Raw genomic sequence first — 23,657 nt, 5'->3', positions numbered from 1 at the left:
ACGAGTTTAAGTTACCAAAATATCCAAGTGATGATCTTAAGTATCATAATTTATCTCAAAATTCAGCACTTGAGGAAAGTAGTAACAGTCTTTCTGACTCTAGATATGTGATACCTGATGATAAAATAGAATATGATCTAGTCTTATGCTTGAAAATTACGGAATGGTCACTTAAAAACAACTGATCAAGACGATGCACTAATGAAGCTTTAGCTATATTTTCTGAATATAAGTTTAAAGTGCCTTTGGATTGTTGAACCTTATTTAAAACAAAAATAATTATTTGTTCCAAAAATGTTGATGGTGGAAATGATATATATCTTGGATTAAAAAACAGATCGCTAATCAAATAATTTATCATTCAATTCTTGATGTTAAAACTTCTTTAAGCTTTAATATAGATGGTTTACCACTGTACAAATCCAGCTCTACACAGCTGTGGCCTATTGTTGGTCTTATTAAAGGTTACACTCCGTTTTTGATTGGAATGTATTGTGGATCAAACCTAAATGTCATTTATTTTTAAAAGATTTTTCAAATGAATTAAAAATAATAACAAGCTCTCCGTTTGTAGTTATTGACAAAAGTTACATGGTTCAAATTTATACTTTTATTTGTGATGCCCCTGCTTGCTCCTTATTAAAAGGTATAGTTAATCATACCGGCTATCAATCTTGTGAACAATGTTCTATTGTTGGAATATGTATATTAAATCGAATTGTTTTTTCTCATATAGAAGTAAATGTAGATTTGGGTACAAATATCAAATTTCTTAATTATTCTTATGCTGACAGAGATCACAATTGAAGATGTCACCAACATGAAAAGTCTATATTCAGTGAAATAAATTCCCTTGATTTTATAAACATGTTTACTTTGGACTATATGCACCTAGTTTGTTTAGGAGATTTCTATATTTTTTTAAGGGTGGGATTAAAGGAACTAATCATGGAAAAATTTCTTTAAACATGTAAGACAATATTTCAAACAGTTTAATGCAGCTAAATGAAAAATTGCCCAGTGATTTTACCAGACAGCCTAGGTCTCTCTCTCTGATTTAGATAGATGGAAAACAACAGAACTACGTTCTTTTTTACTATATTACTGCATGATAGTGTTGAAAGACATCATTGATTTACGTACATATAAACATTTCTTAAGTTTCTCGATACCAACACGGATTTTATGTGATAGTAATGCTGAGTTTTGAAAATAAAATTTAGAGAATGCTTGTCTGCTGATTATATACTTTGTTATAAACTCAGCCGAAATATTTGGTCAACTCTTTTGTGTTTATAACATACATAGTTTTCTGCATATATATGATGATGTTGCATTTTACAATGTTCCGCTTGACAGCTTATCTGCTTTTCCGTTTGAAAATTTCTTGCAGCAGATTAAAAGATTAGTTCGATATAAACATAATCCTATCACAAATGTGTAAAAGGTTTGATGAAATCAATCATTTTAATAGGTTTGAGCAAAAAAAAGCCAAAATTAATACCAACTTAGAAGATGGTTGCTTCTTAACCAAACATGGTGTGGTTTTCATAAAAGTTAATTTAGGGAATGACCAATACTTGTGCTTCTATTATAGAAAAGGTTGTATGGATAAGTATTTTACACACTTTTTTAAACTCAAAGGATATAGATGTATATTTCTTAAGAAGTAATGTTTAACATGTTGTCAGAGTTAAACATAAAGATACATTGGTTAACAAATGTGTTTGTTTACCAATAAAAGATGGCTTTGTTATTAGTAAACTGTTGCACAACATATCTATGCTAAACTTTTTAATTATCTATATCTACTTTTAATGTTTAGTTCAATACATTCTATACTCTAGAGTTGTGATAATTAATTAAAGGAGTTTATATATATATATATATATATATATATATATATATATATATATATATATATATATATATATATATATATATATATATATATATATATATATATATATATATATATATATATATATATATATATATATACTATTATTACTATTATTATTATTATTATTGATATTGTTATTATTGCTATTTTTGTGATCGTTGTTATTATTATTAGTGTTATTATTATCCGTTATTATTATTATTATTATATTGTTAATATTTTTATCATAAACTTCACCATTGTTATATTATCGTATAGTTACTACTATTGTAATATTGTTTCTGTTGTAATAATCTTACTAATATCAATATCTTTATTTCTAAACAAATTTCTACTTATTATGTCTAAACTCTGCAAAACTTGTGATAAAATTATTCGTGCTAATCATCATTCACTTCAATGCAATCACTGCCTAAGTTCAACCCACAAGAAATATAGTTTTTTATATAATAATGATTTTAGTTTATTAAAAAACTCTTCCTTGAATTATTGGCTCTGTATTATATGTTGCAACAGTATTTTTCCTTTTCGTCTTCAAACTTCAATTGACAATATATTACATTTCAATGATCTGCCAAATGATTTTTCCCTCTTTCCTTGCTCCCGAAAATCTGATACTTTTAATCAACTTAATAATTACTTTACTAATCAGCAAAATAACAACGACGATGATGATACTAACATAGTTGAGAATCCAATCAATTGTAAATACATTGATATAGAAAAATTTAACTCTTCAAACATCAATATTAATTGCTTTTCTCTATTTCATTTAAATATCGCCTCATTAGTTAAACATTTTGACGAATTAACCTCACTTTTATCTCTAATAAATTATGAATTTAGTATAATCGGAATTACAGAAACTGAAATCTGATTTACTACCAACAACTCCAATTAATCTTAGTGGATATGTTAATGAACATACTCCAACAAAAACTTTATTTGGAGGTGCTCTACTTTACATTTCTAATAAACTAGTTTATAAATCTAGAAATGATTTACTTATGTATAAACCCCAATTCTTAGAGTCTGTTTTTGTTGAAATCATTTTACCTAAAAAGTCTAATATCATAGTAGGCTGTGTTTATCGCCATCCTAACATGGATATTAATGAATTTATTGTTTCATACTAGCTATTCTATTTGAAAAACTTGCTGTTGAAAAAAATAAAACTATCTTTATAATGGGTGATTTTAATATCGATCTTATTAAAGCAAGCTCCGATAATTCAATCTCAGAATATTTGAACACCATTGCTTCAAATAACTTTCTTCCTTTTATATCTTTACCAACAAGAATTACCAATCACTCAAGTACTTTAATTGATAATATATTTTCTAGTTCAACTTCTAAAGATATTTTTTCCGGCAATCTAACTATTAGAATATCGGATTATTTGCCACAGTTTCTAATTTAATCATCTTTTAAAAAAAGAATTATTAATTCTCGAAAAAGCAATATTATTCTTCGAAACTTCAAATAATTAAATAGTGAAGAGTTCAGGAATGATTATTTGGAAATCAACTGGGATTAAGTAATCAAAGTTTCCAATAGTAATACAAATAAATCATTTGAAGATTTCTTCACTACCTTCAACTCTCTTCTACACAAACACGCACCGTTAAAAAAACTAAGTAACCGTGGCTTAACTCGAAGCCTTAAACAATGGATTACTTCAGCAATTTTAACCTCGATAAAAAAACGAAACAATATATTTAAGAAGTTCCTTAAAACAAAAAATCTTCATGACAAACTAATTCTTGAAAAAACTTACAAAACCTATAGAAATTTACTTGTAACACTTATTCGAAGAAGCAAAAAAAAACACTTTTCTCACTACTTTACTACTAATAGCAATAGTTTGAGAGCAACGTTGAAGGGTATTAGAACTCTTTTAAATATACGTTCGAATGATATCTCATATACATCTTGTATATCTTCAAACAACACCATTATCAATGATCCAGTTAAAATCTCGGAAATTTTTAACTCCTTTTTTATTTCAATCCCTGAAGAACTGCAAAAAAATATTCATTCATCTCATACTGACTTCCATAAATATTTAAAAACATCAAACCCATAACTCTCTTTTCATTAAACCTACTGAAAAAAATGAAATAATATCAGTTATTCTTTCTCTAAATGATGGCAAGGCTTCTGGTCCAAACAGCATTCCAACCTTTATTCTAAAACTTCTTGCTAATGATATTTCCTCAGTACTTGCTAAACTATTTAATCTCTCTTTCACTACTGGTATATTCCCTAATATTTTAAAAACTGCATCTGTTAAACCAATCCATAAGAAGGACTCAAAACTTGACTGCAATAATATAGACCAATATCATTATTATCAAACATCAGCAAAATTCTTGAAAAATTAATGTATTCTCGTATCTACCACTTTTTCGATAATTATAAGTGTCTCTACGGCCGTCAGTTTGGATTTCGTTTAAAACACTCTACTTCCCATGCACTTATTAGCATTACTGAAATGATTCGTGGTGCGATTGATAGTGGTTCTTTTGCCTGTGGCGTCTTTATTAATCTCCAAAAAGCATTTGATACAGTTGACCATAAGATTTTAACTAAAAAATTGTATCACTATGGTATACGGGGTATCGCTAATGATTGGTTTTCATCCTATATTAACAATCGCAATCAGTTTGTCTCGATTGATGGATTTCAATCGACATGTAAAGTTATTAAGTATGGTGTACCACAGGGTTCTGTTCTAGGACCTTTACTTTTTTTAATATATATTAACGATCTGCCTCACTCTATAAATAATTCGATTGTTCATCATTTCGCTGACGACACTAATCTTCTATGCATAAATAAATCACTCGCGCAGCTTTGTAAAAAAGTTAATTCAGATCTCCATCATTTGTGTTATGGTTAAATAGTAACCGTCTTTTCCTAAATATCAATAAAACTGAATTTGTTATTTTTCACCCTCAAAAAAAAAAAGATTGATAGTAATAATGTGAAAATTAGAATTAATGGTAAAAGACTTTTCCTATCTAAATATATAAAATACCTCGGGATATTTCTTGACAAAAACCTATCGTGGTACTATCAACTAATTCAATTAAATAAAAAACTCTCACGTGCCAATAGTATGCTGTCATTAATACGACACTATGTTCCCCAACATGTTTTAATATCAATTTACTATTCCTTGTTCTTCTCACATCCGAGTTATTGTTGCACTGTTTAGGGTCAAAAAGGTAGTTTTCTATTACATCGTATAAACAGTTTACAACGCACTTCCTAAAGAATTATGACATTTTCTTCTTTACGCTCTAATATCGAAAATAGGTTTTCTGAATTAAAAATTCTAAAATTTCAAGATATTGTAAAGCTTTATAATTGTCTTTTTGTGATTGATTTTCATCACAATAAGCTACCAAATTCGTTCAATAATTTTTTTATTAAAACAAGTGACACACACAAATATTACACTCGAAATACTGAAAATTTTAACTTGCACACTTCCTTTTTCAGCACTATCAATTATGGCAAGCTCTCTATTAAAAATCAATGTATTTCTCACTGGAACCAAATAATACCATTTATAAAAAAAAAGATTTTAACTAAATACCCTTTTATTACTAACATTCTTCTTCTCAATCGAAACCAAATTAAGAAATTTATATTTGAGTATATATTTAATGAATATTAATTTTATCTTTTATTACTATTGCTTTTTTTATATTACTGTATTTATAAAACTATTATTACTTTTATTTTATACTGTCTTTTTTAACTCTGCTAATATTCCTATTATCATTAATTTATCTTTGTTTTCAAATCTTATTAATATCATTTATAATGATAGTGATAGTGATTCAATTGTAGTAATAGTTTTATTCAATTGTAGTAATAGTTATGGTTTTTGTCCTAATTTTTGCAGTTGTTATGTTTATTTATTAATTTCTGTCGTAGTTATAAACTTCACTATAATTATTTTTACCATTAGTTATAATTTTTAGTAAAGTTATCATGATATAGTTACTATTTGTTTTTTTATTCACATTATTATTAATATTATCATTTCAATTATTAATATCATCTTTATTTATTAGTGCTTTATTTTTCTTTCTTTTTTTTTTTTTTTTTTATTAAAAAAAAAAAAAAAAAAACTATATTTTTATTTTTTTCTTATTTATAATTCTTTCTGTGTTTTATTTTTTTTTTTTTTTCAGGTGTCACTCCATTGACTAGTTTTTAACTATATGAGTGACACCTAACCTTATTTAATTGAGTTTATAAATATTATTGTAAATTTTCATATTTTTAAGGTTAAATAAATGGATTAACGATAGCACCTGGTTGCGGTAATAAGCAAACGCGAAACTAAAAACAAAATTGTAGTCAAGAAAAATCGTACGAACGTTAATGAAGACATTATAGTGTTCATAACGAGAAGACTTTGCGACGTCAAAGTGTATAGTACCATAGAATAGAAAAATCTAATCAATATGAAACGAAAAACGTATGCTGTATGCAGTTAGAGGTGCAATTTTTCCTAAAAAAAATTTAATATTATTTAAAATGTGGATCTTTCGAAAGTTGGAGGAGGAGGGGGGGGGATTTGGGGTGCGTCCGCCCCCCCCCCCCTCCCTCTGCGTACGGACCTGCATCCTAAGATAGTATCAACTCAGAAATATCAAGAAGAGAATGTTTTGAATTTAGAAGAAGATTTAGAATTTTTAAAATCGTATCAAATCAATAAAAGTCAATCTAGTTTAGTTTAGTCTAGTGTCATCTGTTTGTCAACATGATTTGTTTTCAGAACCAGTTCAAAAAACCATTCCGAGAGGCATTAATGGTACTTTTTTTTATGATGAACCGCCAGCTAGCTTTAAACCAATGAATGAAAGGCGTATGGTAATATTTGTTGAACCTTGTATTGAAACTATGATTCTATTGAGTTTATGTAAAATTTTTATGAAATTAGTTTTAACTTATTTATATTAGGTTTAAAATTTGAAATACAAAAATATTTATGTGCAGTGGTAAAGCGGGGAAGAAGAAATGAGCCTGAAGATTCCTTATTTTATATTTATAAATAAAATGATATAAGAGAGTTTGATGAAAGAGAAACAATTAATAAAGAGAAGTTTCATTTGTTGGTATGGTTTTTGTTTATAATAATATACGGTTTTTTTCTAAATTAAATAAATCTAATTGAATGGCATTGTTAATTTTATAATTATTTTTGTCAAATAAAAAATAGTAGTGATATTGATAATGATATTCTATAAATTTTGTAGGTCCGTCAACTTTAACAAATAGGAGGTAGTTTAATTTCAGCCTCAGGTCTAAAAGTGTTCAATCGTTATTTAACAAAGCAAATACAAATGGCAAAAGATCATTTAAAAAAACATTATTGTATAAAGCAATTATTGGTAATTTTTAAATATTGATATAAAGATTTTTTTTGTGGAAGGGTGTGTTTTATGAAACTGCTTTTGTATGTGCTTTAAAATGCATAAATTTATTTTATATTTTAAAAACATAAGTGTCACATTCAACAAAATTTGATTTGGTTGATAAGTTAAAAGGAGACCATTTGAAAAGAGCTCCAGATCGAATAGAATAACAAATAGTTTGTTTAGTATTTGTATGTTCACATTATAAATGAATACAAAATAAATAAACTTTAAAAGTCTTACTGTTACTCCTAAATTGGGCACAAGAATGTTTTGCAAATGTTTAGTAAACAATTAATGGTCGCTTGAGCAACATTTATCTTTAAAAACGTTAATAAACGTTTTAATAGGAATTTTTTTCTTTTTGGATTTATTATTTTACAAGATCTTTAAGAAACGTTTTTTTAGAGTGGAAAGTTTTCACGTTCTACCACGACTGTTTTTTTGTTTTTTTTAATTTACTTAAAGAGACAAAAAATTTATGTGCACACAAAAATGTCCCAAATAATCTGTTTGTCCCAGAGGTACAAATTTTTTTGTAAATTTGTAAGTGATACTGTAGACAAGTTTATATATTTATATATATATATATATATATATATATATATATATATATATATATATATATATATATATATATATATATATATATATATATATATATATGTTGGATGTAATTTTTTTTTTTAATTAATTTAAGTATTTAAAAATGACCACATACAAAAAAAGACATCATTGTGGAGACTTAATACAGCTTTTTAAAATTGAATCTAGTAAAGAAACTGTTAACTGGCACCACACTCCGATGCGTTCTACATCTCGCCACAGTCATAGAAGTCAATTAGTCAAAGAGATAGTTTGATCCGAAAATAATAACAGAAAAAACTTCTTCACAAACCAAATTGTCGACAGCTGGACTCGCCTACCAGGTGAGATAGTAAATGCTATAAGCCTAAATACCTTTAAGAATCAGTTGGACTGGTTCCAAAAGACCTGCCGCAGTGCCGCTATGGCGCTCCATGCAGCTCAATAATGTTGCATTGTGGTTAACTAACTATTTATTCTTTTTTAAATATACTAAAAAAGTAAAATTATTCGCAATTATGAGTATCTAAGGTGCAGACATAGTTACAAGCCAATGAATGCAAGGTATGTTTGAGTTAAAAATATTATATAAATAAATTTTTTAATAAATATATGAAGCTATTTCTATTCATATTTGTATGAAACAGTGCAGCATGTCACAGTTGTTTGCACATAAGAGAAGCAAGTCCTATTATTAAAGTGCAAAAAATTGCTGAATATAAGTTTATCCAAGAATGTCATCTGGTTTTATTAAACATTTTATGTAAATAAATATTTTTTATCAAGTTTGAAAGTATTTCCAACATTAATAAAGAATATATGAAGTCTTTTTTCATCAAGTTTAAAAAACATCCTAAAAAGCATCACTTGAATTTATTGTTATGAGGAACTTTCATCAGGTTTTAACCCAGTGGGCACGGTACGTTTTTAAAACGTTTTTTAGACGTTTTTATAAGGTTTAAACCTAATAAAAACGAACAAAGAACGTTTTAAAAACGTACTGTGCCCACTGGGAAGTATATGGGTGGAACATTTATGTTAAAAAATGCTGACTTTTCATTTCCAAAAAGGTGTAATGGTGTTTATTTCAGTGAATACTATTACAGTTTTTCATTTATATTTTTCTAGATTTTTGTTATTTCGCATTAGAGATATTTTATATGCAATATTTGTGGAATTGGCAAGCCTAAAGTTTGAGTATGAGCCATTAGAGATAAAATACAGTGTAAAATGAAAAAAATTTCGTGGGCAATTTTTTACTAATATACTTTTGCTCTGTTCTTTTAAGAACATGCCATTTATATTAGTTCTTTTAATTATTGTGTAAAATTTTAAATAACCTATTTCTTATTATTAATTCTTACATTTTCATAAATTTTTTAAAATAAGTGTCAGATTTTAACAGTTTTATATTTGTAATAGTTTTAATTTATAACATGTTTGTTTTCCTAATTTTATTACATAATCAAATTAAAACAATGTTAAATTGTTGAATAAACTAAAAGTAACGTGTAAAAATTACCATGAGTGTAAATGTGTGTTCAAGTAACACCCTTTATATGTGCTAGTTGGAATCCATGAAAGATTTCTATATTATGTTATATAATTTATTAAATTATTGGGATCTAGGCTGTTGCTCCTAAATTTTCGTTTGTAAAAGATTTTTTTTCTGCATTACATAAGTCATTTACTGAAATAACTTATACATAAATAAATGCATTTAGGATAATCCTTGAAAAGGTTAAAACGTTTCATTGACACATAATAAAAACCTATAAAAAAATGTTTACGTGAGACCTTAAAAAACGTTCAAAAAATGTTTTTAGGAAAACGTCCGGTCACGGGACCTTTAAAAAACGTTTGCAAACACTCTTGTGCCCACTGGGGTTTAAAATACCAATAACAAACGTTTTTGTGAAACCCTTAAAAATGTTTTTTGATAAATGTTCCTTCACCTCTTTATATGGACGTTTAAATAACCAATAAAAAACGTTTTCGTCAGACCCTTAAAAAACGTTTTCACGGGACTTTTAAAAAACGTTTACAAAACGTTCTTGTGCCCACTGGGTTAGCTCAAAAAAGCAATATTGATAAAGAAAGAGGCATGAACTTCTCAGGTAAATGTTTCTCCGTGGCACCTAAGGCTTTATCATTGACTGATACATCGGAGTCTATATTTATCAACTGACTTAATTTGGAATAGCCGTAGTGGAGTGTGAATACATCAGTTGAGGGTTTAAATAACTTCAAATTTACATGTTTACATATCCATGTATTTTTTTAATAAAAAGTACAAAATTAATCCATTAGAGAAAGATAAGTTTTCTATAAAATACATTTTACAAAAATGGGTGCCGTCAGCGCGGTGCTAAATGTTGCCAACTCGTGCGTTTTGTCACTAACACTATTTTTTGTGTCTAAACTTGTTATAATTGTCATTTCTGTATATTTCTAATATGTCTGAGATTTGTAGAATATATTTAAATATTCGGTGATATGGCTAACTGATGCCTTACTTTTGCTCCTCACATTAATTATTCACATTCATTTTATCAATCACATTAATTTTATAATATATTTGTACAATTTTTATATCATTACATGCGACATAAACTAAAATAAACAGTTGTTACGATTATCATAAGTTATAGTTTTCTGAATTGTAATCATGTGGTGATAACAGAAAGCAATATAATTAGCGTAATTTTTTTTTTTACCGACAAACTAGAGACATCTGCAGCTAAAACTATGGTTACACGGGGTCCTAGAAGGCGGTGTTATTTGGGAGCCTAGACTCCGTATTTGACCCACTTAAGGGTTTATTAGTTGTCACTCAGCCGAAGCCAAGCAGCGCCAACTTAATGGTTTATTTCCATTTAACGATTTGAGTGAACGACTCGCTTTGAGATTTTCAGACGTAGAAGGAGTCAACATAAAAGCAATTACGCCAAGAACCTCTATCGACTGTCACGGTTTTGATCTTATGCTGTTTCTTTTATATTTCTTATTTTTCTTTATTGTTTTCTATTTTTATTTTGTTATATTGCTTTTATATTTTTATTTAGTTTTATCTTTATTTATTTTTGCATATAAGTCGCAAAGTGTTAATAATGTAACTCTTGAGTATGACATTAGTAGATCTTACATCTTTCTTTTAGTTGGTGAAAACTAACAGTTCATTGTTATTGTGCTTATCGCGTTATTTATGCAAAATGTGTAATAAAATGTGTTGATTTCTTTTTGTTTTTTTAACGTATTTGCTGTGTTTGATTTTTCATTGGTACTTAATTTCATTTTTAATTTTTTCTATTATTGTAATAGATGTATGCATTTTTTTCTTTTACTTTTTTGTTTCTTGCTCTCCAGAGCTTCGTTGTAATTATATTAGTCAGCGTTGCTAAAATTTTTGCCGTTACGTTATTTTTTGGTAGGTTTTCTGTGTTAATTAGAAATACTGCATGAATTGTGTTAAACTTTTGTTCCGGGATTAATTTTTCGTAGATATTTCTGAAAGCTAACTAGACGCTTCTTGCAATCTTACAGGAAATAAAGGGATGTAATGTGTTTTCATTTTCACAGCAACTGTAACAGGCTGTATTTCCTCAAACTCGATTTTTATTCCATTTTTTTATTTTTTCAAGGGTTGGCAGTGAGTCTGTTAGAATTCTCCAAAGTGTGTTTTTGCATGGACCTTGTGCATATGATTTGAAGTTTTGTTGCCATATTTTCTTCCAAGGTAAATTCCTTTGGAGTTTCATTTCCCAGTTTGTTTGTATTTTTTTAACACTTGGGTTGTCTTCTGCTTTTAGCAAGTAAGTATATAGCGTTAACTTTTTTTTTTTTTTTTTTTCACCAACCAACTAGAGTGACCTGAAGCTGAAACCAGACTTACACAGGGCCCTAGAAGGCGGTGTTATTTGGGAGCCAAGACTCCGTATTTTGTCCCATTTAAGGGTTTTTTAGCCCATTTAAGGGTTGTTTGGCCCATTTAAGGGTTTGTTTATGCCCACTTAAGGGTTTAGTTTCCACTCAGCCGAAGCTGAGCAGCGCCAACTTAATGGTTTATCTCCATTTAACGTCCGGAGTGGACGGAACGCTTTTAGATTTCCGGACGTAGAAGGAGACACTGATAAAGCGACTACGCCAAGAGCCTCTATCGACTGTCACGGTTTCGATCTTGTGCTGTTTCTGCTTTCTAACAACACCGAAACCAATTGAGAGATGGTCCGGAGCCGAAATAAGAACAGATACTACACTTGATCTTAGCCATTAGGTCGAGAAGCGTTAATTTTTACGTATTAATTAGCGGCTTTTTTCTAATTAAAATGCTGTTTAATTAATTTATTTTTTTATTATTATTATAATGATTACACATGAAAGAACTTGTGGTGCAAAATTTTGATGTCAAAATATAGATATTTAATTTGGCATAAAGAAAAATATGTTATTATTATCTGTTCCGTTTTTTGTTTGGAAAACAATGGATAGAAACATTTATTTTTGATTTTTTTTTTTTTTTTTAAATTTTCGTGTAATCCCAAATTACCCAGTGATTTTTTTAAGTGAAATTACCTAATTTAAATTTGAAAGTCCCAAAGCTGATTTCTAATTGCTTTTTGAATAAAAGTAAAACATACTTAAAAAATTTAATATTACAACATTACTAAATATCTTTCTGCAGTTTAACTTCAAAATATTTGTATTAATAAAAAAAACAACTTGAGTTTATAAAATTTACTAAAATTCTTATCAAATAAATAAAAAATTAAATTTTTTTTTTGCGCAAAAACAAATTGTATTGTTTCAATAAAAAGTGTCATAAAATTTGATTATTTAATATTAAATTTTGTTAATAAAAAATCATATATTAATATCCTCAAATTAGTTCTAATTGTCTGGTTGGCATTTATTAGTTTAATTAATGCTAACTTGCTGGCTAATTTAAAGTGCTAATATTATCAAGTGGTCTGCGTAATATGAGCACGTTCGCTACTTTTTTAAAACCTCTGTGTTTTTAAGAAAAAATTGGGTGTTCAAAAATCTAGTTGGATTATAGGAAGGGATCTGAAAACTGTTTATTTGCAAAAAGTTTGGATCCAGCATAATTATTTTTGAAATATTCTAATTTTTGCTTAGGGTTCTCATAACACCCTAATCTACCCTACCTTAAAAAAGTAATATTTAAGCTCAGTATAAAGAAAACTTAAGAAAAAAGCGCGCTCCATTTGAACAGGAATATAGTTATGGGTTAGCATTAACCCACCATATTACCTAAGTTTGCCCCAAATAATAAAAAAATTCTTTATTATATACATAAACGCTTTTGTAGAGGAATCCACTTTCCACTAAAGCGACCTACACACATACATAATAATTTCTAGCAGTATAACCCATAACGTCAGCCAAGAACCAAAGCTGAATGTTCACATTTTGTATTTTTTATGTTTATTATCAACAAATATTCAACAATTGGGTGTGTGTCCAATAAATCTAGTCACAAAGAATAATACAACTTCTAAAGATATTTAAAAAATTAGTCGGACATTCTGGCAGAAAGTTTTTAATAATTTAAATTTTCAAACTTGATTTTCTCGGAAACACAAAAATTGGACATAGCCTCATGGTTCTCGGCATACGGTAACCGGAAACAGTTAATCAGAAGTATGCAATGCTTCAACACTTCTATTCTTATTTGTTGAATAAAATGTGAATGATATAACTTATTATTATGTAAGTTGCATTTGTTTATTAGTTACTTCTACACATAAAAACAATTCATTTTTGTGATGCAGTTTCCTTTTACTTTTTAAATAAAAAATGCTACTCTTCATAAATCATTATAATTGTGTAAGATTATTTTCATGAATGGGGGAAATTGGGGTACAATGGATCGAGGGGCACAGTGAATAAGAGGCATTTTCTCAAATATTTGAATTTTGTTCATCTTGATAATGTAATCATTTTATGTGCTCATATATCAGCAATCTTTATTCATAGTTGTTACCACATAACTTTTGACCGGTTTTTGGTAGGCAATTTTTATTTTTAGCAAACTAAAGTAAATTTTCTTACCTTTCTTATGTTTGTTATGGAGATAATGGTTGAAATAATTTTAAAAGTTGAAGTTTTTCATTCGGATTATTGATATTTATAGTAGTTTAGCTTTTTCTTTAACAACACTCATGTCCCAAAAAATTAGACTTAAACTTAATTTGTTATGGTGGGGCACAGTGAATTGGGGTACAGTGAATAGGTTGATTTACTATAGCCCATTAATGATCGTAAAGATTCATGCATTTTTAACAAACAAACTACATGAAAATGAAACTATTAGTTTCAAGTTATAAATCATAACTTCATTTTTATACTAACCTAACTAATAAAAGTATGCCAAAAGTATAGAGTAGAGTGTCTTTACTCTCTCAGCCTTGAAGTTATTTGGCTATGATCTTATTCGTTATCATTAATTCACGACTGTGTTCATTTATTCACTGTGCTCCAGTACTGGGGCACAGTGAATTACGTAACACAACTCACTTTAAACCTTTCTGTGATCCGTTAGATAATAAATATCTTGGTTTCAGTGATTTCTTATCATGAAGGAAATATATCTCAATTGTTTTGTCTTGAAAAAAATAAATTACATATTTTAACTTTTGCTCAATTTAAAAAATAAAGAAACCCGATCCACTGTGCCCCAACTTCCCCTAATTTACTTTTACATTTAAAAGTAAACTATTTATATAAGTAAAATCTAAATTATTTTTATAGTAAATTACTTTTACATGGATTTTTAAGACCAATTTACATATAGAAAAGTAAATATTTTATGTTAATTACTTTTAGATGTAAAACTTTACAATTAAAAGTTATTTTTAAAATTAATATTTACATGTTTTTGAAGAAATACGCCATAAATATTCTGCAAGACTTCAAAACAACTTTGTTGTACCAAAACAACTTTGTTGTACCAACTTTGTTAAACAACTTTGTTGTACCAAAACCTTATTCAAAACTGATTCTTATTCAATTCAGAATCACGAGCCATTTTTGTGGAAAAGTTTTCCAAACATTGTTGCCGAGCAAGGGCGAGTTTTATCACTCACCAAGGCGGAGGAGGAAGGGAATAATTAAAGTTCAAAAACTTAGCCGTATTTTAACTGTAACATTTAATTCACATAAAGGGTCGTCTTTAAATTACGTCACACTAGAGGGGGAGGGGTTAGTAGTTTTGTAAAGACTTGTACGGAACTTTTTACCAAAGCGTTACGATAGGGGTAAAAAATGGTCAAAGCTACTTGAAGTAATTTATGGACGACCCTTAATATGATTTTACGTATTCTCTCGCATGGTTGTGCACTTTTAATAATTTCGGGAAAATTTGACATACAGCACATAAAAATTTGAAAAATCACTTAAAATTTTTAAAATTAAATTTAGAATTAAGAAATAAAAATAAGTAAATACAGTTATTTCCTTGAAAGTCGAAAAACCCGTTAACTCGAACTTTTGTTATCTCGAACTATTTTCGTCTCTTGAAAGCAATTGTTTTACTTCGCTTAAGTCGAACATTCGTTTAGTCGAACCGTTTTCCTTGGTCCCTTGGAGGTTTGAGTTAACGGCAATTTACTGAATGTGATTATAAACGACCGATTATATTAAATAGGCAGATACAAAAGAATAAACTACAGTGCAAACTTTACGACCATTAGCTTATGAACACATTAAGTTAAAATGCATTATGGTTTAAAAACTTTTTGTAAAAACGCACAAAGCATTCGTGCGATTATTCAATCAAATCAACTAAGATATGCTCCATAACTTATGCATATGCATATATGCATATAAAGATTATTGATATATTTTATTACTCGCCTTAAAAAAATATATAACATAGTCCTAAGGAGGAGGGGAGGTCAACTATCCTTATTTCCCCCCCCCCCTATCTCCCCCTACTAAAACCCGCCGCTGTTGCCGAGAAGAATATTTCACTTAGTTTAAAATTAAATCCAAGCGGTGTTTATTACACACAGGTGTTGATTTAACTTGATTATTTTTAAATAGATCAATAAAGTAAAATCATCTAAAACACTACATCAGCTAAAAAACGATGTAAGTAATTTAAGTTAATCTTAAATATAATTACCCTGGCCGTTCAAAAACTTAATTGAATAATTATTGACATTATTTATTATTAATAATCGCATACCTTTTTTAACTTTTTTTAAATCTTTTTTGTTCTTTATTTTTCTTACTTTTTGTTTGCTTTTTTTTGTTTGTTTGTTTGTTTTTTGTTTTATCTAATTTAGTTATGGTATTACTTTTAATTAAGACGGTCTTATTTTAATGTTATTATCTTTGTAAACAATTATCCTATTTCTTAGTTTATACTCGTGGAAAATATTTCTTAAAAAATATATATTGTAACACGGTGCTCGGCGATAAGACAAATATAATGTCTTCTTCTTGCTCCGGCAATTAATTTGATTTGTAAACTTGAGTAGGTTGTAGCATTTCTTCAACGGTAAAATGTAATTTTTTTTAAATAAAAAAAAAAAAAAATTTAATAAAATTTTGTTTTGTAAAAAGTTAACTAATTTTTTAATTGTAAATATAGTTAATATTTTAATGTAAATTAAGTTTTGAAGACATCAAGTTCCTCATATTAAACTGAACATCGAGTTCCTTATATTAGTTTTTATTTATCTTAATTTTTTTTTAGTTATTAATTTGTTTGTCTTTATTGTCTCTTATTCTTTATATTTGTTGTCAATGTAAAAAAGGTATCTTCTAACAGAAGATACCTTTATAAGTAAGGCAAGCCTTAAAACTTAACAATAAAGCTTCAAAAGCATAATAAGCTTAGCTTAATTTTAAGACAAATGGTTGGAACTATGTTTAAGTTTTCACTGGAAAAGAGTTTCTTTCAAAAGCCTAATTATGTAAGCAAGAAAGGGAACTAAACTTTTACTGTTATTTAACATTAATTTTCTTAGAGGTGTTAGGAAAAGGAAACATTCTATAGCAGAATTTCAGTGAACCTATATAAAAGCATTTTTTATTGTCCACTGTAGTTTTTCTCATCAGTTATTTGGTGAAACACTAGTGCCAACACCCAAAAGTGGATGGCCTAAGTAACCGATGAGCAAAACTCCAATAAACCGCTGAAAATGCCTATATAAGTCCACTGCAAAACCACTCCAAGAATATTTTCTGGGTTATAACGGGATTACTGAATATAAACCTATTAACTACATCTTCATTCTTTTCTAGAGGTCTTTCTGGTAAATTTTTCCTGAAAGATTTTAAGTTCTTTATTTTGCGTCTCTAGGGACTAATCTGACAATATTCCAATTGAAAAGTATTGTAATAAAAAGTATTTTAGTACCTTTTTAGTTTTTGAAGATATTATATCATCATTAAGTTTTGAAGATCTTATATCATCATTAAGTTTTGAAGATCTTATATCATAATTAAAATTTGAAAGCTGATTGGTAATAAAATACCAATCAAATGTTATCGAAACGCTGATTTTTGCTGTTTTGGTAACAGTTATTTGTATCCTTTTATCTCAAACCCTTAACACAGTTTTTTTTAAAAGATTTCAAGAAAAAAGAAAATTAATACTTCAGTAAAAAAATAAGTCATTTGTTTCTTCTTCATCTGTAATTTTCTTCTTTATCTGTAAGTTTTTTCACTTATCTGTAAGTCATCTGTAAGTTTTTTCTTCACTCATTAAATACTTTGATTCTGTTAAAAGTTAGTTAAGTTAATTTTGGTTATTCAGAAAAATTTCATTTATTTTTAGATTTTTGTTCTCTTTAGTAACATCTAAAAGGTTTTGTATAATATTTATTTCTTAAAATAAGCTTTGCAAGAAGCTATTTTTTATGTATTTTTTTTATTTTCAAATGAGGCAAAGTTATTTCATTTTCATTTTCAAGATTTAAGGTGATGACTAAGATGACTTTTGTGTTAATTGGTTTATCATTAAAAACGTTAAATTTGGGTATGCCCTGATCTTGGAGTCTTCAAAATTCTTAAAAAATGATCCTTAAATTTGGTTTAATTTAATTTCTTTTTTGGCAAAGAGTACTTTTTAATTTTAAAAAAAAATTGTTTCCGGGAGGTTTATTTTGGTGTAAAATTTTTTTATAAAAAAAAATAGAACAAAAAGTTATTTTAAATAATCAAACAAACTAAATATATCCGTTTTTAATATAATTATCTTTATTAATTTACTTTTTTAGTTTGTACCTTGTAAAATTTTGTTCAGTGTCATTATTCACCTATTCATATTTAAACAAAAACTATAATTTAAAATTTTATTCAAAGATTAAATTAAGGTGCATTGATTAATGAGTTTTTATTAGTTGTAACCGAAATGTCTTTCATATCTTTTGTATAGTAATGCATGTGTAAACATAAAGGAAGCGATGAATCTTCTGTAAATGTTGGTTTCGATGAAATTTCCATTGTTTTGTTACTTTCAGAACATATTTTTCTACAAATAAACATAAAAAGTAAAGTTGGGTAGTAAAGAAGAATTGCAACTAACTCTATTAAACCATCGTGGAACCGTTGGCTCATTGAACATATAATTAGAGGGTTCAAAGCGCTGTATAAATAACCGCACCAGTACGCCGATATTCCCAAACCAATTGGTATATCGTTAATTGTTTTTACCATGACAGCTAATAAACATAGTGTGCAAAATGGACTCCAACAGAGCAAAAAACACACCAAACTTAAGATCACAGTTCTTATCATTCGTTTTTGTAATATTAAAACATCAAACGAAGTTACAGAAGATTGTATTAGACGTTGAGTATGTTTCTTTACAGCAATAAATACTTGAATGTATGCGTGTCCCATTATCATGTTAGGAATAACAAACCCTATTACTGCCAATGTAATTAAATAAATTTTTTCAGGTACATTGTGCTTATCAGGAAACCCGACACCACACACAAGTGTTGTATGGTTATATGTATACCTACCTATTCCAAAAAATGGAAGAACTGTAATGACTGCAGCAATAAACCACACACACATAATCATCTTCAAAGTACGTTTTACTGTCATTACTCTACAGAACGGTTTCACGACAGCAAAATATTTATCTAAACTTATGACAGTATGAGTCAAAATTGTAGTTAGCAGAAGTTGAGACGTAGCAAAGGCGTTTACTTTACATAGTCCACCTTCATTAAAAGGCCATTTACCCAAAACCACTGATGTTAAACTGAACGGCATAGAAAATATAGTCACTAATACGCCCGATAGTGAAATATTTACTATAAGCATATTTGTGCTGTTCCATAATTTATCATTTCTATAAAAAACAATGAGCATACCAACGTTTCCGAAAAAAGAAAGCAACATAATAAACACCAAAACAACAGCTAATATAATCTCTGTGCTCTCAGAATACTGCGAAAAATATTTATCAGTTTTGTTTATCATTTTAAGTTGAGTTTTCTAATACAATGTATATATATATATATATATATATATATATATATATATATATATATATATATATATATATATATGTATGTATATATATTATATATTATATACATATATATATATATATATATATATATATATATATATATATATATATATATATATATATATATATATATATGTATATATATATATGTATATATATATATATATATATGTATATATATATATATATATATGTATATAATATATAATATATATACATATATATATATATATATATATATATATATATATATGTATTAAATAATTATTTATATATTTATTTGTAAAGATATAGACATATTCATACACATATCTGCATGAATTTATGTATATATATATATATATATATATATATATACATATATATATATATATATATATTTATATATATATATATATATATATATATATATATATATATATATATATATATATATATATATATATATTCATACATAAATATATATATGTATAAATACCATATAGATAATACCATATACTAATAAAATTGTTTAGCAAAATTCAAAGTCTAAAAACTATCCAGTATTTAGACATCTTCAGTCGTGTAATTCAATATAAATAGTAGACAGTATTTGTATGGAAGGTTAAGCACCAAACCAGCCTATACAACAAAGTTGAAAAAATTTAGGTTATACTAAAAATTGATTTAGTGTTTCTTTACAAACACCAAAATACTATAATTAAAATTTTTAAGTGCACTGGAGTGCAAGTACTTTTAATTTTTTCAGTTTAGTGGCTTTTGTTAAAGACTTTTAAACTTTGTGTCAAATTATCTCATTTCAACAAATTCGTCGTATTGGCTGGTTTGGCGCTAAGTCATCCATACATCTTCATAATTTCAACATAATTACCTTAAAATAAGAGATTATTTTAAAGCAAAATTAATCTACATGGCGTCCGTAACTTTCGCAAACGTGTTTACGTACCAACTTATATGATTTAAGGAGGATGTTAAATGAAAAAAACTCCTTTAAGAATATGTAAATAAACAAACGACCTTTGTAAATTGATAAACGACCTTAATGGAATGAAATCTGATATCCATGATAAAACTTTTTTTAGTTTATTTGTTACAATACTATATAATGAACTATTATTACAATATCCTCCCTAAACACAACTATTATAAAACTTCAAATAACATGCACCATGTTTAGTTGTTTAAAACTCCGCTTTACAATTGAGCTTAATTTAAAACCAACAAAAACCTTTTCTGATTTACTTTTATTAACGTCGCAATTTTCACCTACAATAACAAGTTTTTACGTTTTTTGAAAAAAATTTAATATTTTGTTTGAACAAATTCAGTGAAGCAAAAGTAATGCAAATATTGTTCATTCAAGTTCCATAACCATAGATACTTAAAAAATAAAATTGCATTTAGGTGTAAAGTTTTTTTATTATTATACCTTTTTTAATTTTTAATTACCAGCTTACAATAAAAAAGTTTATATCTGAAAAATTTAAGATTAAGTAATATTTAAGAAAGTTTACTTTCCAATGTTTTATTGATATATATATCCAAGTAATAAATCCAACAATCCGCTATCAACAGAGTTGGACTCTGTTGATGACGGATTCGTTAGAGTAATAGCAACAAGATTGGTGAAGTGATAAATAAGGACAAATTGGTTAAATCTTTTTTATAGTGTCTTTTCTGCTAGCATTTAAGAGCTACCTACTTTCAAATTTTTTGGCTTTTACCAAATATATTAAAGTATTACAACTACATTATCTTTTTTTTTTTTTAATTAGTTGTTCAGTTTTAATTAGTTATATCTGGATTAATTATGATAGCGTAAAATAAGAATTTCAATTTCTGTTAAAGATAAACATTATTTAAAAGCGAAATTACATTCATGTAAGTTTAAATAAAAGCTAAATACAAATTATTTTTTCAAAACTATTTATAAAAAGTTTCAACTTTAATCCAATTTCACACATAAATACCTTACTGATTCTAAATGATATATAAAACTAACTTCTATAAGAATTCCCTTAATGATAGTGTTATTGTTTACCAGTTTCATTTAGTACTTTTCTTACCACCTATTAACTTCATTTCGTTTTTTGTTAATTACTTGAAAAAAATTTGTACTCTGATGATATTTAAAAAAAAAAGATTGGAATCATCCTCAAATAGGCTTAAAAGTAAACGGCTTAATGATAAATATTATTAATGTACACTTAGAACAATAAATGTATAAAAAAAATTTCTGGGGAACCCCACAAGACATACTTTTTTTAACTGTTTCTTTTGAGACATAGTGTATACTTTGTTTTCTATTTGTCAAATAATTTTAAAACCAATTAAGTTATTGTTTCTTAATCCATAATGTTTACGCAATAATAACTCTTGGCTTATCAAATTGCTTTTTATAGGTAAATAAAAATCCCAAATGTAACATTGAGGTTTCATTTGCCTATCAAAAGCATTTTTGATATATTCAATATTTAACGTTCAACATTTTCAACGTTTTAAAAGTCATTATTTAGAACGTCAATAACTAGTTTGGTTGCTGCGTGCTCATTGAATGTTTTTATTTTTTTTTTGAAAAGTTAAACTGTTTTTACATAATGTGTTGTTCTTAGTGAATCAATTATGGATTCTGATACATAATGCGCTCAAGCTCTTTCAAAAAGAAATTCATTAATAAATTCAAGTAAAATTTTGAAGAAAATTCAAATGAACTAAGGAGAGTTCAATAGCATTAAAAATCTTACGATATAACGAATTTATCGATATAACGAATTTATCGAAATTATTGAACTTTATCGAAACCTTTTTTCCTTTTAAGACTATAAAAAGTCTTAAATTAGCTTAATTTTAAAGTGAACTTTCCCATAACCCAGTGGGCACAGTACGTTTTATAAACGTTCTTTGGACGTTTTTATTAGGTTTAAACCTTATAAAAAACGTCTAAAAAACGTTTTAAAAACTTACCGTGCCCACTGGGAAGTTTAGTGTATTTTTTAATATAAATCAAATTTTGTTAAGTTGATTAAGATGTTTTAGCTAAATTTTTAATATAAATCAAAAATTACTTTCTAAGATATAGATCATTTAAAAACAAAAAACAAGTTCACTCCGACCAAAACTGCAAACAACCACTAGTTAAGTTGAGAGTTAACAGAAAACAAAAAAGAGAGACAAAGAGCAAGAAAGAGGATTATAGAGGTTGTCCGCAAATTACGTCACGCAACTAAAGCGTGACGAAATTTAAATAGAGTCCAATAGAGTTAGAAAGATTAAAAAAAAAAAATTCAAAGATCGTATGTACTATTTACTCCCATTTGATATGTATATATATATATATATATATATATATATATATATATATATATATATATATATATATATATATATATATATATATATATATATATATATATATATATGCAGAGAATAATTTTATAATTATCTACATATATATATATATATATATATATGTAGAAAAATATTTTTATTATCATAAATTTAAAACTTTTAAAATGAAACTAGAACATTTTACTGAAAAAAATGTTTTACAGCAAAAAGCTGTTAACAAGCTCAATTTAGGGTGCCTCTCCAATTTACTTTCTAGATTTTAATTTCTCAAGCTCAAATAAATGTTATGCTTGCGCAACATTTTTAGGTGTTCTCTCGCTGAGCTCTGCACGTCATCTATCTTTATGTTTATTTATTAAACACACGAAAAATAATTTAAAACAAAAAGATAAAATTTTTTTAACCATTCTTCACAACCACTACTAACTCCCACTATAAACTTCCCACCCTAAAATAGTTCTTTACATTATATTTGTGTGTGTGCGTGTGTGTGTGTGTGTGTGTGTGTGTGTGTGTGTGTGTGTGTGTGTGTGTGTGTGTGTGTGTGTCTGTATGTCTGTGTGTGTGTGTGTGTGTGTGTGTGTGTGTGTGTGTGTGTGTGTGTGTGTGTGTGTGTGTGTGTGTGTAAGAAACTTAATAAGAAGAAAAAAAAATAGCTGCTTGTTCTCGCCCTTTCATAAGATAATTTAGGTTACGTAATATAGAAGACAAATTGAGTTATATAAGGTTTGTATATAAGATTTATTTATAAGTATTTAGTCTTATAATAATATTTTTCTCTAAAAAATGTTTTAACTTTACAAAGAGTAACCAATCACTTCACATTTCACATATTAGCCGTTTTTTGAATATTTAAGTTGCATAC

The 23,657-nt window shown here is 27.2% G+C and overlaps 1 protein-coding gene and 1 long non-coding RNA gene across 2 annotated transcripts; one reads left to right on the top strand and one right to left on the bottom strand.

Moving 5' to 3' along the window:
• The first annotated feature begins 1,454 nt into the window (after nucleotides 1-1,454).
• LOC136087223 (uncharacterized) lies at nucleotides 1,455-7,598 on the top strand. Its single transcript, XR_010641638.1, has 4 exons — nucleotides 1,455-1,602; nucleotides 6,208-6,796; nucleotides 6,887-7,041; nucleotides 7,183-7,598. It is a non-coding gene; the product is annotated as an uncharacterized LOC136087223 (long non-coding RNA).
• Nucleotides 7,599-18,237: 10,639 nt separating this feature from the next.
• Nucleotides 18,238-19,407, bottom strand: LOC100211886 (rhodopsin, GQ-coupled). Its single transcript, XM_065810597.1, has one exon. The coding sequence runs from the start codon at nucleotides 19,390-19,392 to the stop codon at nucleotides 18,268-18,270; it is 1,125 nt and encodes a 374-aa protein (XP_065666669.1). The 5' UTR covers nucleotides 19,393-19,407; the 3' UTR covers nucleotides 18,238-18,267.
• Nucleotides 19,408-23,657: the final 4,250 nt, after the last annotated feature.

Source organism: Hydra vulgaris, chromosome 11 (assembly GCF_038396675.1).
Source record: "Hydra vulgaris chromosome 11, alternate assembly HydraT2T_AEP".
NCBI classification, from domain to species: domain Eukaryota; kingdom Metazoa; phylum Cnidaria; class Hydrozoa; order Anthoathecata; family Hydridae; genus Hydra; species Hydra vulgaris.
Note: the sequence above shows the minus strand (reverse complement) of the source record. Positions and strands in the feature narration are given on the sequence as shown.